At 49.2% G+C, this 17,534-nt stretch overlaps 1 protein-coding gene across 4 annotated transcripts in view; it reads left to right on the top strand.

Moving 5' to 3' along the window:
- The window catches only part of OSBPL5 (oxysterol binding protein like 5), a 173,640-nt gene that overhangs the window by 144,322 nt on the left and 11,784 nt on the right, over positions 1-17,534 (top strand). For 3 of the 4 annotated variants that reach the window (XM_068260978.1, XM_068260976.1, XM_068260977.1), the window contains 4 exons: positions 249-385; positions 1,041-1,226; positions 2,681-2,798; positions 17,408-17,525. In XM_068260978.1, coding sequence (XP_068117079.1) covers positions 249-385; positions 1,041-1,226; positions 2,681-2,798; positions 17,408-17,525 — 559 coding nt within the window. Of the gene's footprint in view, positions 1-248; positions 386-1,040; positions 1,227-2,640; positions 2,799-17,407; positions 17,526-17,534 lie in introns of those variants that run through there. The other variant, XM_068260979.1, reaches the window with a different exon arrangement.

Raw genomic sequence — 17,534 nt, 5'->3', positions numbered from 1 at the left:
GTTTGTCATTATAATGCTTATTAATATCCAGGTGGTGGTGAGCACTCTTGACATGCTGCGGTGCTTCTCCAGCTTGCTTGACAAGAAGATTTGTGCGCTGAAATTTGATATTATCTGTGGACCGCTGTTGTTGAGCAATTGCTTTGGCTCCGCTGTTCTTGGAGTTTGTTTACATGATTGTTTGTGCTGACATTCATTGTTGCTCTCAGTAGAATAGCGGAATCATTTGGGACGTGCTTTTCTTGCAGGACCGGGAGGTGTACTTAAACGACGTGCAGAGCGGCGACAGAGACATCTTCTGGAACCCGACCACAGAGATCCGGAGGCAGAGGCTGAAGCGCCACATTGTGCTGTTCGAGGAGCAGACGGAGCTGGAGTCAGAGAGGTGATGGGCAGTGAGCAGACTGCTGGGTGTAGTGTTAGGACTAGATCACATGGATGGCTGGTGGGGGGTGACAGCCTGGTGCAGATAGATGGAGGTATCTGGGGGAGAGGCAGGCAAAACAGCACAGGAAAGAGGCTCGGAAGGGGGGACCCCACGTCATTTTTTAAAAAAAATTCCCAGACTCTGAACATATATTAAAAAAAAATTTAAAAAATACATTTATATACATGTTAATACATTATCTGTCATTTAGTGCAGTAACTTTGCTACTTTTTTTCTTCTGAATTTAACATCAATTTTTTTCAAAAACTATAAGTTCTTTTTGGGGAAAAAAAAATCCCTTTTGTTCCCACTGTTCTTCTTAACATACCCTGCAAATTTTGTGTTTCTAGCATGTAAGGGGGCTTTACTAAACCACTAAAGTCGGCAGCCGCTGAAACATTTTCCACACTCTGAACGAGAACTTTAAAATCGATTTTCTCAAAAACTATAACGTCTTTTTGAAAAATGTTTTCCTCTAGTACCCACTACCCCCCATCTCAATGGCCTTGGTATGCAGGAATCCTTCTCTTCCTTTGGCTTGATAATGCAGATTATGGTGGTGAGATCTGGTACTGCAGCGTGACCATTTGTATTCACACGGATTGTATTGCAGATTGTGGCAGCATGTGACCAGCGCCATCAACGATGGGAACCAGCACCAGGCGACGGACGAGAAGTACGTGCTGGAGGATGCGCAGAGGAAGGAAGCGAGGGAGCGGAAGGAGAAGGTTCTGGAGTGGACGGCGCAACTTTTCACATACGACGAGGCCCAGAAGGAATGGCGGTACAAGTATGAGGAGTGAGTGTCAGCAGAAATTATGGGAATTGCTGTCTACCCTCCCCTCCTCCCCCCATCCCAAATCTGGAGGGATGTAAGGAAGTTCTCCAGCTTGCTTCGATGTTCCCGCCTCTTCCTGTGTAATTTCCACCTCACAGGATCATGTCTCCCCCACAATGCCTGGTCCCCTGATGGAAGCTCCGGGGATATGTTATGTTTAGCTAATAAAACACTCTGGCCCATATTCAATTCACTTTTTCTCCTGAGTTTTCTCCTAGGTGATATTTTCACAATTTGTCATAAAATGCTTTTTAACCCTTTCTGGACCAGCACCCTCCGCCCCCTTAAAGAGAACCCGAGGTGGGAATTACTTTTACTATTGGGGCACAGAGGCTGGTTGTGCGCACTAAGACCAGCCTCTGTTGCCCCATCGTGTGTCTCCATGTCCCCCCTGCTCGCCGCTATACCCCCCGCATTGCTGGCGACACGCAGCGTGTCGCCAGCTCAATGTTTACCTTGCGCTGTCAGTCAGCGCTGCTCCCCTGCCTCCTCCGCATCGGCGCACCCGCCCGTGTCCCTTCCCTCCCGCTGATAGGAGGGAAGTGACGCGGCGGGTGGCGCCGATGCGGAGGAGGCGGGGGAGCGGCGCTGACAGACAGCGCAAGGTAAACATTGAGCTGGCGACACGCTGCGTGTCGCCAGCAATGCGGGGGGTATAGCGGCGAGCAGGGGGGACATGGAGGCACACGATGGGGCAACAGAGGCTGGTCTTAGTGCGCACAACCAGCCTCTGTGCCCCAATAGTAAAAGTAATTCCCACCTCGGGTTCTCTTTAAGGACCAGAGGGTGCTGGTCCAGCAAACCGCCGCTTCCCGACGAATCACCGCAAGTTACCGTCGCTCCCGCCGTACACGCCGCTCTGTCCCCGCCGCAGGCTGCTCTCTCTGCCGTCTCTATGTGCGCCGGTCAGGAGCCGCTTTCATTGAGTCCTAACCCTGTCATTCCATGTAAGCCAATGAAAACGGCTCCTGCCCAGCTCACAGTGCTCTGCCGTCATAGAGGCGGCAGGGCATCACATTGCGGCGGGGGCAGAGCGGACCGAGTGACGCAGACGGGCAGGGGCGCGCGGTCAATGGGGCGTAGAGTTTACGTCCGGTCAGGACCGCAGCGCCCCCTGCCCGACGTAGATTCGTACTCTCTCCATCCGCAGGTAGTTAAGCCACCAGCAAGCAAGAAAATACTCTAAATACATTTATCAGTACATTTTCACCAACTTTTGGGTAGTTTTTCAGTCAGAAAATGCTGAAACGTAAGTTTAAAGAAAAGATGAAAATTACCTCTTAAGAGATAAGTCTGGTGAAAAGGTGAATTACATATGGACCCCTGTATCTTGGGAAATGCGCATTGTTTGTTGTTATTATGTTATTACATGCAGATGTGAGATTTTGCTGCCGTAACTCTTGTTGTCATGGCAGCATGCATCCCTGGAACCCCCTGACTGACATTGCACAGTATGAGAAGGATGGTATTCTGCAGACAGTGAAGAGGAATCTTACCAACATGCTGGCCCCCCGCAGAAACCCCTCCCACAAGGTAACCCCTCCCACAAGGTAACCCCTCCCACAAGGTAACCCCACCCACAAGGTAACCCCTCCCACAAGGTAACCATGCCCAAACACATCATCATACCTCCCAACTTTTTGAGATGAGAAAAAGGGACACTCAAGCCACACTCCATAGACATAGATTAGGTATTGCACACCTAGGATCATAAAATCTGTATATATATCGCAATACAAGCGGGGTGCTGTGTCAAAAAGATGAATACCAATTAATAGAAAAAAGACACGCACACCAAGCCAATTCAAAATGCTTAGAAAAAGTGTATTCACAATAGTAATGATATATGCTGGTCTGAACTCTCAGTACCAGTAAAAGGTAGCACACAAAATGGCATACAAAATTACAGTACAAAACTACAAAACATTAAAATGCCCACAGTTGACTGGAAAAGATGCATGTACAGTTAGGCCCGGTTCACACTTGCGGTGGCCCTCCGGAATCGCCGTGCCAGAGCCGCACCGCTTGCAGAACGGACAGAACGGACGCACGGCATAGCAATGAAAGCCTATGCGTCCGTTCACATGCGTCCGTTCTGCCGAACCGGATCCGGACTCCGGCCTCCGTTCCAACATGCGCTATTTTTTCATCCGGCTCCTCCGGCAGCCGTATCCGGGGCGGAGCCGGACTGCACCATCCGGCCAATACAAACCAATGGGAACCGGAGAGCGCACAACACACTGGCTGAGAAATCCGGATGTTCTACCCCACTTCCTATGGGGATTGTTGCGGCGATATTGGATGGGGACACATGGGCAAGCATTTTGGAGTGGAGCAGCACAGCTGGATCCGGATCCGGAGATGTTGGCAGCATGTCGCAGGTGGAGGTGAGTGCTAAACAGCAGAGGGCCTGATTCCACAGGTCCCCCTTCTGCTGACCTCCCAGACCCCAACATTTTTTTTGTTTTTAACGTAACTTTTGCCAAACGGATCCGGATCGCATCCTGATGGACACCTGATGCAACCTGACCGGATCCGGATCGGATCCGGATCAGAACCGTACGGTTCCGATCCGGATCCGGTCCGGATCCGGTCAGGTCATCCGGTCCGTTTGGCAAACAACCGCTAATGTGAACCGGGCCTAACATCAATGCATAAGAACATACTCCAAAAGAAGGGGGCTATACATAAATCATGAGCCAATGTTGCATCTTGACCAGTATGAATCTCTAGGAGATCAGAGTCCCCTGTAATGCAAAGTCCAGGAACAGAGTCCCAATATGATAGTAAGCATAAGCCAGTGTAGCAAACAGTGTAAGATGAGGTGCTGGCACCCTCCTCTAATTTACCCAGACGTCGGCGTTTCGGAATTGCTTCCTTTATCGATGGGTGAAAAGTAGTGTTGGACGAACAGTGTTCGCCACTGTTCGGGTTCTGCAGAACATCACCCATGGCCGAACTAAGAGCGCATGGCCGAACGTTCCCCGAACGTTCGGCTAGCGCTGTGATTGGCCGAACGGGTCACGTGGTTCGGACCCGAACGCGCTCTGATTGGCCGAACTGTCACGTGGTTCGGGTAAATAAATACCCGAACCACGTCATATCTCCGCCATTTGTCTGTGGGTTTAGCTTTGGGTAGGCAGGCAGGGTAGTTCGCGCTCCAGCCACGCTAGCCAGGGTCCCCCCTGTCATTGTGTCGCTGCTGGGAATAGTAGTACACCGCTCGCTCAGCCACACTATATAGCATTCTGTTTACTGTTCTGTGTCTGCTGGGAATAGTAGTACACCGCTCGCTCAGCCACACTATATAGCATTCTGTTTACTGTTCTGTGTCTGCTGGGAATAGTGGTACACCGCTCGCTCAGCCACACTATATAGCATTCTGTTTACTGTTCTGTGTCTGCTGGGAATAGTAGTACACCGCTCGCTCAGCCACACTATATAGCATTCTGTTTACTGTTCTGTGTCTGCTGGGAATAGTAGTACACCGCTCGCTCAGCCACACTATATAGCATTCTGTTTACTGTTCTGTGTCTGCTGGGAATAGTAGTACACCGCTCGCTCAGCCACACTATATAGCATTCTGTTTACTGTTCTGTGTCTGCTGGGAATAGTAGTACACCGCTCGCTCAGCCACACTATATAGCATTCTGTTTACTGTTCTGTGTCTGCTGGGAATAGTAGTACACCGCTCGCTCAGCCACACTATATAGCATTCTGTTTACTGCCACTCTGTGTACCTCGCTCAGCCACATTATATAGCATTCTGTTTACTGTTCTGTGTCTGCTGGGAATAGTGGTACACCGCTCGCTCAGCCACACTATATAGCATTCTGTTTACTGTTCTGTGTCTGCTGGGAATAGTAGTACACCGCTCGCTCAGCCACACTATATAGCATTCTGTTTACTGTTCTGTGTCTGCTGGGAATAGTAGTACACCGCTCGCTCAGCCACACTATATAGCATTCTGTTTACTGCCACTCTGTGTACCTCGCTCAGCCACATTATATAGCATTCTGTTCACTGTTCTGTGTCTGCTGGGAATAGTGGTACACCGCTCGCTCAGCCACACTATATAGCATTCTGTTTACTGCCACTCTGTGTACCTCGCTCAGCCACATTATATAGCATTCTGTTCACTGCTCTGTGTCTGCTGGGAATAGTGGTACACCGCTCGCTCAGCCACACTATATAGCATTCTGTTTACTGTTCTGTGTCTGCTGGGAATAGTAGTACACCGCTCGCTCAGCCACACTATATAGCATTCTGTTTACTACCACTCTGTGTACCTCGCTCAGCCACACTATATAGCATTCTGTTTACTGTTCTGTGTCTGCTGGGAATAGTAGTACACCGCTCGCTCAGCCACACTATATAGCATTCTGTTTACTGCCACTCTGTGTACCTCGCTCAGCCACATTATATAGCATTCTGTTCACTGTTCTGTGTCTGCTGGGAATAGTGGTACACCGCTCGCTCAGCCACACTATATAGCATTCTGTTTACTGTTCTGTGTCTGCTGGGAATAGTAGTACACCGCTCACCCACCACTGTATAGCATTGTGCTCTGTGTCGCTGCTGGGAATAGTGGTACACCGCTCACCCGTCACTGTATAGCATTGTGCTCTGTGTCGCTGCTGGGAATAGTGGTACTGTATAGCATTTCTGTACTGCCACTGTACTGCTGCCAGTCAGCGTGTACTGTAAGGATAAGTGAAATGAGGAAGAAATCCGGTGAAAGAGGGAGGGGCAAGGGAAGAGGTGTTTCCCCTGACGGTTCACGTACAGGCCACAGGGGAGCACCCAAGAAAACCCACTCAATACCGCCCATGTTGTCCAGGACAACAACCCTCACAAATCCAAAAGAACAGGACCAGATAATTACTTGGATGACCTCTCAAGCGTCCAGCAGTGGGTTAAGCAGCACCAGCACATCACGCACGAGGTCCGAGTCCTCAGCCAGTTACAAGGAGCCAGTGGGCACAAAGCTGACACAACCGGCAGCGACACCACGCACACAACTGCCAGATAACCAGTCCGATGAATTACCTCAGGACACAATGGGGGATTCGCAGGAGCTATTCCCAGCCCAACAAACTTCCACCTTTCAAAGGTCAATGGAGGAACAGCCAGAAATGTTGTGCCTGGATTCACAACCGTTAACTGTGGGAAATGCACCGCGCACTGAAATACAAGGCGAGTCCGAGGAGGACTCGGAAACCCAAATCCCAGAGCAATTTGGGCAGGAGGGGTTGCAATTGCAGGAGGTCGGCCGACAAGATCTGGAAGACGACGTTGGAGTTTGCTGCGCAGAGGTTGTTGTGGGGAGCTCTACTCCACGGCGGCGGCCCACAATGACATATGACGAGTTTGAGGAGATGGAAGAGGAGGGTATGGACAATGTGGACAGAGACCCAGATTTTGTTTGTAAACGAGAACATCGCCGTCGTAGCAGCAGCACAGATGAGTCTGTTGAAGAACCCACTGCTGCACGAGTTCGCCTTGTGCCACAAGGTAGGCGGCGCGCAATTTCAGGCACCACAAGCGTGGAAGTTCAAGTGAGAGGCAAAAGAGGAGCAAACAGAAATCGCCAGCAAGGAGGCAGGTGCTCCAAAGTCTGGGCTTTCTTTGAAGACTGCACTGAGGATGTTACCATGGCGATTTGCAAGGTGTGCAAGACCCGCCTGAGCAGGGGGAAAAGTATTAACAACCTCTCCACCACCAGCATGAGCCGTCACATGCTATCCAAACATCCCACTCTGTGGGCAAACGCGTCAGGACAGGGTACCAGCAACAACACTGCCTCCCTTGGGTTCACCAGACTCACCACCAGACCCACCTCAGCAGCAGCAGTAGCCCAGCCATTGCGTGGTTCACAACATTCACAAACATCAGACGACGCTGACACTGTCACTTTCCGGAGTAGTGCTCTTGAGGTCTCCCAGTGTTCATCAAACACAACAACCAACAGCCCTTCCGTGTGCAGCGCTACGGTTCAGTTGTCTGTGTCGGAGATGTTTGAGCCCAAGAGGAAATTGCCAGCAAATGACCCCCGGGCCGTGGCAGTAACAGCCAGCATAGCCAAGCTTCTGGCCTGCGAAATGCTGCCATATCGAGTGGTGGAGACAAACAGCTTCAAGGGCATGATGTCAGTGGCCATCCCACGTTACGTGGTTCCCAGCCGCTACCACTTTGCGCGCTCTGCAGTGCCTGAGTTGCATGAGCACGTGGTCAGCAAAATAACCCGAAGCTTGAAGAATGCCGTTGCCTGCAAGGTTCACCTCACCACTGACACCTGGACGAGTGCGTTCGGCCAGGGTCGATACATCTCCCTTACCGCACACTGGGTGAACCTTGTGGAGCCTGGCAGCGATTCCTCACCTGCTATGGCACGGGTGTTGCCCACGCCACAAACAGCTGCACCGCCGTCCCTCCCACTGGATAACAACAGCAGCACCTACCTCTCTGACTCCTTCTCCTCCAACGCATCTCAAAGCTGTACCTCATCCGGAAACGCTAACCCAGCAGCAGTAGGATCGTGGAAGCAGTGCAGCACAGCTGTTGGCATGCGTCAGCAAGCGTTGCTGAAGCTAATCTGCCTTGGGGATAAGCAGCACACAGGGGAGGAAATTTGGAGGGGAATAAAGGAACAGACGGATTTGTGGCTGGCACCGCTGGACCTGAAACCGGGCATGGTTGTGTGTGATAATGGGAGTAATCTCATTCGCGCTTTAAGGTTGGCTAAGCTGACACACATCCCTTGCCTGGCGCACGTGATGAACCTAGTAGTTCAGCGGTTCCTGAGGACATACCCAGGCGTGGCCGATCTTCTGTTGAAGGTGCGTCGAGTGGCCAAACATTGTAGAAATTCCAGTACTGCTTCGGGGGCACTCGCCAAGATGCAGGAGCGCTTCAATCTCCCCCACCATCGCTTGCTGTGTGATGTCCCTACGCGCTGGAATTCTACGCTGCACATGCTAGCCCGCTTTTGCGAGCAGAAGAGTGCAGTGGTCCAGTACATGACGGCGCAGTACTGAGGCGCATCCGACCAGCTGCCAAGCTTCTGTGGATCCGATTGGGCCAACATGTTGGACCTCTGCCAAGTCCTCCAAAATTTTGAGCAATCCACGTTGCTTGTGAGCAGTGACAACTCTTCAGTCAGCATTACCATACCACTGCTGTGTTTACTGAAGAGGTCGATGTTAAAAATCAAGGAAACAGCTGTCATGATGCAACTGGGGGAATCTGAAGGAGAAAACGATCAGCGTGATGGTACCAACATCAGGCCATCCGCCTCAGGGAACGCTGGCCCCAGCAGCTATGACGAAGAAGAGGAGGAGGAACAGCTGGAGTTGGAGCAGGAATTTCATGCCACCACTGACGAGGGCCAGAGCGGTGCACGTTGGACTTCCACAATTCAACGCGAATGGTCAGCAGAAGCAGACCAGGAGGAAGGTGACGACTATGATGCATCACAACAACTATCACAACGCTCACAAGAGGATGATGAGGATTCTGGTAGGACTCTGGCACACATGGCTCAATTCATGCTAGACTGCATTGAACGTGACCCACACATTGTGCGCATTCTGGACAACACCAATTACTGGGTTTATACCCTTCTGGATCCACGGTACAAACACAATGTTCCAAAACTGCTTGAAGAAAGAGTCAGACAGGTCAAAATGGAAGAATACCAGCAGGCCCTTGTGGAGACTTTAGAGAGGAGATTGACATCCTCCCCCTCCTCTAGCCAGTTGTACGCAGACAGACTGACTTCCGCAAACCCAGGACGACCAGGAGGGCAGCAAACAACGCAAGCCGCAGCTAGTACCCAAAAGGGAATGGTATCGGCAGTGTCCTTGGAGTGGGAAAATTTTCTAACACCCATGCAGCAGCAGCCCACTGAACAGCAAGCGTGCAGATCCACCTCCAACACCGATCGCCTGGAGAAGATGGTCAAGGACTACATGTCAGATGACGTAGCTGTGTCGAACAATCCATCTGCACCCTTCAACTATTGGGTATCGAAGCTAGACACCTGGCACGAACTGGCAATGTACGCAATAGAGGTGCTGGCTTGCCCGGCAGCCAGCGTTATGTCGGAACGCTGTTTCAGTGCTGCCGGAGGCATCGTCACAGATCGGCGTATCCGCCTCTCCACAGAAAATGCAGACCGTCTGACTCAAATTAAAATGAATCAATCCTGGATTGGAAACGACTATGCAACACTCCAGGACCCCAACCAAGTAACATGACCAATGAACATCTGGGATGGTGTAGCGTTTCCGGTCCCTGTTTATTGAACCTCTCATCTGTATTACATTTATGACTGCATGGCGGCAAAAAGCATTGCTGCTATATCCGCACGCTTTTTGTCCTCATGCAAGGCCTGGGTTGTTGTGTCTCAAAAACCGTGGCCTTCTCCTCCTGCGCTTGCTCCTGTTCCATCACGTCTGCTGCTGCTGGGTTAGCGTTGCCGCGTGGTCCCTGTTTATTGAACCACTTATCTTTATTACATTTATGACTGCATGGCGGTACAAAGCATGCTATCCGCACGCTTCTTGCCCTCATGCAAGGCCTGGGTTGTTGTGTCTCACAAAGCGTGGCCTTCTCCTCCTGCGCCTCCTCCTGTTCCATCACGTCTGCTGCTGCTGGGTTAGCGTTGCCACGTGGTCCCTGTTTATTGAACCACTTATCTTTATTACATTTATGACTGCTTGGCGGTACAAAGCATGCTATCCGCACGCTTCTTGCCCTCATGCAAGGCCTGGGTTGTTGTGTCTCACAAAGCGTGGCCTTCTCCTCCTGCGCCTCCTCCTGTTCCATCACGTCTGCTGCTGCTGGGTTAGCGTTGCCGCGTGGTCCCTGTTTATTGAACCACTTATCTTTATTACATTTATGACTGCATGGCGGTACAAAGCATGCTATCCGCACGCTTCTTGCCCTCATGCAAGGCCTGGGTTGTTGTGTCTCACAAAGCGTGGCCTTCTCCTCCTGCGCCTCCTCCTGTTCCATCACGTCTGCTGCTGCTGGGTTAGCGTTGCCGCGTGGTCCCTGTTTATTGAACCACTTATCTTTATTACATTTATGACTGCATGGCGGTACAAAGCATGCTATCCGCACGCTTCTTGCCCTCATGCAAGGCCTGGGTTGTTGTGTCTCACAAAGCGTGGCCTTCTCCTCCTGCGCCTCCTCCTGTTCCATCACGTCTGCTGCTGCTGGGTTAGCGTTGCCGCGTGGTCCCTGTTTATTGAACCACTTATCTTTATTACATTTATGACTGCATGGCGGTACAAAGCATGCTATCCGCACGCTTTTTGTCCTCATGCAAGGCCTGGGTTGTTGTGTCACACAAAGCGTGGCCTTCTCCTCCTGCGCCTCCTCCTGTTCCATCACGTGTGCTGCTGCTGGGTTAGCGTTACCGGTCCCTTTTCCTGGAACCTCTTATATGTATTACATTTATGACTGCATGCCGACAAAAAGCATGTTACCTGTGCAAAGAAAACAGACATTTCCCGCATTTAAAAGACAGTTTTCCCTTTGAAACTTTAAAATCGATTTTCTCAAAAACTATAAGCTCTTTTTGCTTAAAAAATTTTTCCTCTTGTACCCACTCCCAAGGTGCACATACCCTGTAAATTTGGGGTATGTCGCATGTAAGGAGGCTTTACAAAGCACAAAAGTTCGGGTCCCCATTGACTTCCATTATGTTCGGAGTTCGGGTCGAACACCCGAACATCGCGGCCATGTTCGGCCTGTTCGGCCCGAACCCGAACATCTAGATGTTCGCCCAACACTAGTGAAAAGTAGAAATGAGCGACCACAGCAGAGCGGGTGAGAGGCAGCGTCCTGATGGCAATGGCGTCCTGCACGCATTAAATACACATACTTCCTACACGAAAGTAGGGGGCGGGAACAAGTCGTCACACCGGGGCCGGCCCAGTGACGGGATGACGTCATCCGGCGTACGCCGATGCGTCAACGTGTCACACGTTGCGTCCAATGCGTCTCCATGGTAGCGGTGGGCGGCGACAGAGGCAGAGCGCCACCTATCATCCACACACCGCTGTTATCATGGGGGCGGATGGAGCGCAGTGAGATCAGGATCTATATGCATAAGATACACAATGCTTTACAACTAGTGATCCTGGCTGCTTGGTTACATAGACAACAGTGGTGAGTCGGTGTGAGGACCTTGTAAGTGCCTATAAATAGATACAAAGAGACAAAAAAGACCATATGTTAGTTCAATCAGGATAAGCCAACCCATGATATATTGATTCACAGAATCAAAGATTAAAGATTTAAGATAATATTATTATTCCTTTTAAAGTGATAGCAGCACTATAATGACAGTAAGATGCAACAGTAAATCATAAGAAGCATTTGAGGTACACGTCCTCATTCAGGCCTCTAGGATGTTTGGTATCCAATTTATAAATCCAAAATAGCTCTCGCTGAAGTAGTTTTTGTTCAAAATCGCCCCCCCTGCGAGAGGGGTGGACAATTTCTACAACTCTATAACGCAATTGAGAAACCTGGTGACCAGCTTCCCAAAAATGTCTAACCAAGGGCTTATCCACATTAACACACCGTATGTTACTCCGATGCTCTGAGATTCTACGTCTAATTTCTCGTGACGTCTGACCAACATAGGCCAGGCCACAGGGACAAGTAATAAGGTAAATAACACCCTTCGTGGAACAATTTGCAAAATCCTTAAGATATATTCGGGTACCACTCCGGGGATGCGAGAAATACTCCCCACGGCTCACGAAACTACATTGCATGCAGTGTCCACAAGGGTACATGCCCTGTGGTTTAGGAATCTGAGTAAGCCAATTACCTGTAGTACGTGGTTGAGGAGTACTCTCCGCATGCACCAGAGAGTCCCGAAGATTCCTAGCCCTGCGATAGGCACACGGAAGGTGGTCCCCAATGTGGGGTCACTGTTCAGGATATGCCAGTGGCGGTGTACAATCGTGGCTGCCTGTTGGGATAATGGAGAATAGGTAAACACCATTGGTATCTTAGATGCGTCATCTTTAGGCTTGAATGTAAGTAGCTCAGATCTGTCCAGTCGAGATGCCCTATCCAGGGCACTCCTAAGGACATCATCCCCATAACCCCTGTGTTTGAAATTGTCATACATAATCATGGCTTCCCGATAGAATACATCATCCTCAGATGAGATTCTACGTATTCTCACAAATTGACTGTATGGGAGACCTGCCTTGAGACGTTTCGGATGAAAGCTGTTTGCAGCAAGATACGTATTCTTGTCGGTAGCTTTCTTGAAGGGCCCAGTCTGCAAAGCGCCATCTCTAAGGGTTACCATGACGTCCAGGAAGTGGATCTCTTTGGGACTGTACTCGAGGGTGAATTTAATAGTGGAGACTGCCTGGTTCAGATCTCTTGTGAACAGCTTTAATTGGTCCTCAGTACCTTGCCAAATAAAGAAGATGTCGTCAATATATCTAAGATACAACAGGACCTCTGACATATATAACGGGTGAGTATATACAAATTGCTGTTCAAAATCCCCCATAAAAAGATTTGCATACCCAGGGGCCATATTACTCCCCATTGCTGTGCCCTGGCGTTGTTGGTAGAACGTGCCCTCAAACGCAAAGTAATTACGGGTGAGAACAATCTCAAGGGCGTCAAGCAGAAATTTTCTCAATGGAACAGAAAGAGACATAGAGCCCAACACCTCCTTAATTACCTTAAGACCCGCCTCATGAGGGATAGATGTATACAAACTTGATACGCCCATAGTGCACAGGAGGATGGACCTGTGAATGTCACCGACTGTGGCGATTTTAGACAAGAAGGAAGTTGTGTCTAGAAGAAAAGACGGCATACTTGCAACCATTGGGCGAAACACCTGGTCCAATAAAATAGCCAGTGGTTGAAACACCGAATCGGTGCCTGCCACTATGGGGCGTCCCGGGGGATCCACAAGAGATTTGTGGATCTTTGGTAGAATATAAAACGGGTGTGAGGGGAAAGTCAGAGATGAGAAAGTCTGCTAGACGTCTATCAATTGTCCCATCATCAAAAGCCCTATTGATCAATGTATCAATCTCTTTTTTAATTGTTAGTAGAGGGTCTCCATTTAGTTTATAATAGACTGTAGAATCCTGCAATTGGCGTAGAACCTCCCTCCTATATGCAGTACTATCCATCAATACAATGGCACCACCCTTATCGGCCGGCTTGATCACGAGATCAGGGTCCAAACGTAATGAATCCAAGGCCTTTCTTTCACTAAAGGTCATATTGCGCCTGGTCCCATGATCTACACCTGACCGTGTAAGAGTTGTCACATCCCTAGTTACAAGATTGATAAATGTTTCCACAGCCGGTGAATTATTAGGGGGACTCCACTTACTTTTAGATCTGCACATTTTCGTGTCAATTTCTGGTGGAAAGATAGGGTGGGCTTCTAAAGTTGTGGTTTGTGCTTTGTTAGAAAAAAATGCTTTAGTCCGTAATGTCCTAAAGAAACGAGAGAGATCTGTATCAAGTTCTAGGGTAGACCCTATGTGTGTGGGAACAAAACCCAAACCCTTTGCTAATACCTTGGTCTCTAGATCTGTAAGTGTCCGAGGATAGATTAACCACTAGGTCACACGTTGAGTTTGGCTCCTGGTAATCCTGTTGTCGATTACGTCTCTTGCCCCTTCTCGTCCTCTTCCTCGTCCTCTTCTGCCCCGGCCTAAAAAACCGGTAGCAGGGGAGGGGCCCTCACCAGAACTGGCGTCAGAGGGGATGTCACTACCTGAATCGGGGCGAGATGGAGGAATTCTCCCCCGGCGCCTATTATCACGCCAAGAATATACTCTGTCCTCTTGGTAATCTATAGTGTCTCGTCGATACTTCTCTAATTTGCCGGTTAGGGTTTGTTGTCGATACACTTCAAGTCTGATTTTATGCTGGTCAAAAAACAGACCCCTGTCGTCACTGTCGAGTAGAGTCTCTAGCTTTGCTCTAAGTACTGCAGAGGAAGATTCAAATTTTGTAATCTCGTCTTGGATGCCCTGAACAGTTAGAGCAATGAGATCTAGACTACACTTGTTTAATATTTTGAACCAGTTGTCACAAAAGGATTTACTGCTCCTGCAGAAAATTGGTCTAATGTTTAGGCGCAATCCCCTTGTAATGCGCTTGACCTTTAGATATTCAATTAATGTCTCAGAGTGTAACTTATATTGTATAATTCTCTTTTCAAGGTTCTCAAACTGCTTTTGCAAGTATGGTATATCAGTAGTGAAGCTACTATTAGGATTTGTATACTGTTGTATCAAACTGTCAATCTCACCCTGATTGTACACCAAGGTCTCTGCTATGCGATTAGTCAGTCCTGAGAGGTCAGAAAAAGACATACTTAAGATTATAGTAGCAAAATCAAGAAACGGGTGCAGACCTATAAAAAGACACACTCCATAGACATAGATTAGGTATTGCACACCTAGGATCATAAAATCTGTATATATATCGCAATGCAAGCGGGGTGCTGTGTCAAAAAGATGAATACTAATTAATAGAAAAAAGACACGCACACCAAGCCAATTCAAAATGCTTAGAAAAAGTGTATTCACAATAGTAATGATATATGCTGGTCTGCGCTCCATCCGCCCCCATGATAACAGCGGTGTGTGGATGATAGGTGGCGCTCTGCCTCTTTCGCCACCCACCGCTACCATGGAGACGCATTGGACGCAACGTGTGACGCGTTGACGCATCGGCGTACGTCGGATGATGTCATCCCGTCACTGGGCCGGCCCCGGTGTGACGACTTGTTCCCGCCCCCTATTTTCGTGTAGGAAGTATGTGTATTTAATGCGTGCAGGACGCCATTGCCATCAGGACGCTGCCTATCACCCGCTCTGCTGTGGTCGCTCATTTCTACTTTTCACCCATCGATAAAGGAAGCAATTCCGAAACGCCGACGTCTGGGTAAATTAGAGGAGGGTGCCAGCACCTCATCTTACACTGTTTGCTACACTGGCTTATGCTTACTATCATATTGGGACTCTGTTCCTGGACTTTGCATTACAGGGGACTCTGATCTCCTAGAGATTCATACTGGTCAAGATGCAACATTGGCTCATGATTTATGTATAGCCCCCTTCTTTTGGAGTATGTTCTTATGCATTGATGTTACTGTACATGCATCTTTTCCAGTCAACTGTGGGCATTTTAATGTTTTGTAGTTTTGTACTGTAATTTTGTATGCCATTTTGTGTGCTACCTTTTACTGGTACTGAGAGTTCAGACCAGCATATATCATTACTATTGTGAATACACTTTTTCTAAGCATTTTGAATTGGCTTGGTGTGCGTGTCTTTTTTCTATTAATTGGTATTACACTTAAGCCACACCCGTGCCACACCCCTGGCCATGCCTCTAGTCACGCACACCATAAAGATTTCATAAGAAACATATGTTGTTTTATAATTCAAACCATACTGGTCCTTTCTATCCTGGTTCATTTTCCTTCATAGTAACATTTTAAAATTAGTATTATATCAATTTAAAGGTTGGGAATAAAGTTTAGAGTCAATCAAACACATTTTTAATATAGAAATATATATATTTACATAGAAGGAGGGACAAAGTCCTGAAAGAGGGACAAATGAGGGCGAAAGAGGGACAGAGGGACAGGGCTCCCAAAAAGGGACTGTCCCTCCGAAAAAAGGGACAGTTGGGAGCTATGACATCATAACTGTGTAAATATGTGTATCTTCAGTCTGGGGGACCTTCGGTACTCTAACATCACACGGAATTGTTTTTGCCGTGACCAGGGCCGCATTTATACATTTTCTGCTCCTCGGCCCTCTTGTTACTCTCCTTCCATGTGCAGCTACCTCTTCCATGTGTTGCTCCCCATTTGCAGTTTTGCCTTCCAGGTCCAGCTGCTCCACTGGGCAGCAGCTGACTAAGGCCTGGGACTTCACGGCCTTCCAAGAAATCCAGCCCTGAGTCCAAGTCCAGACCTTGTGATGGACAGATTGTCGTATAAAGGCGGCCATACACTGGTCTGCAGGGCCGGTTTAAACCCCAATGGGGCTCCAGGGCAAAGATAACCTGGGGCCCTCTCCCCCACAGCAAATGTGGCCCCCTCCCAGGTCTCCCCCCAACTGCTCCCTTGAGTCCCTGCAGGATTTGTGTAAGGATTGCAACTCACCTGTCTGAGTGGGACAAGCACAGACGGAGCAGCACTGGGACGGGTAAGTTGTAATCTTTACACAAATCATGCAAGAGACCTGGGGGGACTAGCAGCGTTGGGCTCGGGGGGCCCTGGGGCAATTGCCCACTTTGCCTGACTGGTAGCGCCAGCCCTGCTAGTCTGACAAGTGATTGATTCCTCCCAGACTGTAAATGGATCACAGAAGGGCCAGAACTCCACTAATGTTTGCCACGTATTACTTTATGCTAATAATTCTGCCCTTATTTGCATATATTATGCAAATTTACATCGCTTGAAAATGGAGTAATCAAACACAATAGCCGCTGCATTCATTTAGCCCAATTCCAAGCACCAGGCCCGGATTGACATCACAGGAGCCTATAGGCACAGGTGTCCTGGCACCTTAGACTCCGCCCTCCATGAACCTACAAACCCCCATCGAACTACGCTGCAAGTGTGCTGGCTTGCCCAGCTGTCACTTCTCCCTTACTTCCCTTGCCCATCATAGGTAGCTACAGGTGCCCCTTAGTATAAGTAGCTAGAATTATCCTCAATATTAAGTAGCTAGAGGTGCCCCTGACTGAAGGGAGATCTGGCCAGCGGAATGCTGAGAGCTGGGTGAGTAACCTCTAATCAACACTCTGATCAGGACTCTGCATAGGGAAGGAAGAAGGAAGGCACTAGGGGAGGGAAGTGAGCCACCTTTCCATCATCAGGCCCCTGTAGGCACGTGCCTACAGTGCCTTATGGTAAATCTGGCCCTGCCAATCATAGCATTTGCATCAACTTGAAATGATAAGCATCTCATCGACCATCTCAGGGAACTGCTGCATAGAATAGATTAGAATTATCGGTGCCATCCTGGGCTTTATAAGGAGGTAATAAAATGGGGAGCTGACGGCTCTTCCCAGGGGTAACCCCTGTTTTCTTCTTGTCTCACTAGCGGGGTAACGCAGAGGGTCGGCGCCGTAAGGCCAGCGAGCAGCCATCTATCAGCAGCCAGACCACTGAGAGCAGCTGTTCCACCCCGGAGACGGGTCGCGATTCCTCCGATGAAGAAGGTACCGCAT

The sequence above is a fragment of the Hyperolius riggenbachi genome, chromosome 11, assembly GCF_040937935.1.
Source record: "Hyperolius riggenbachi isolate aHypRig1 chromosome 11, aHypRig1.pri, whole genome shotgun sequence".
Taxonomy (NCBI): domain Eukaryota; kingdom Metazoa; phylum Chordata; class Amphibia; order Anura; family Hyperoliidae; genus Hyperolius; species Hyperolius riggenbachi.
Note: the sequence above shows the minus strand (reverse complement) of the source record. Positions and strands in the feature narration are given on the sequence as shown.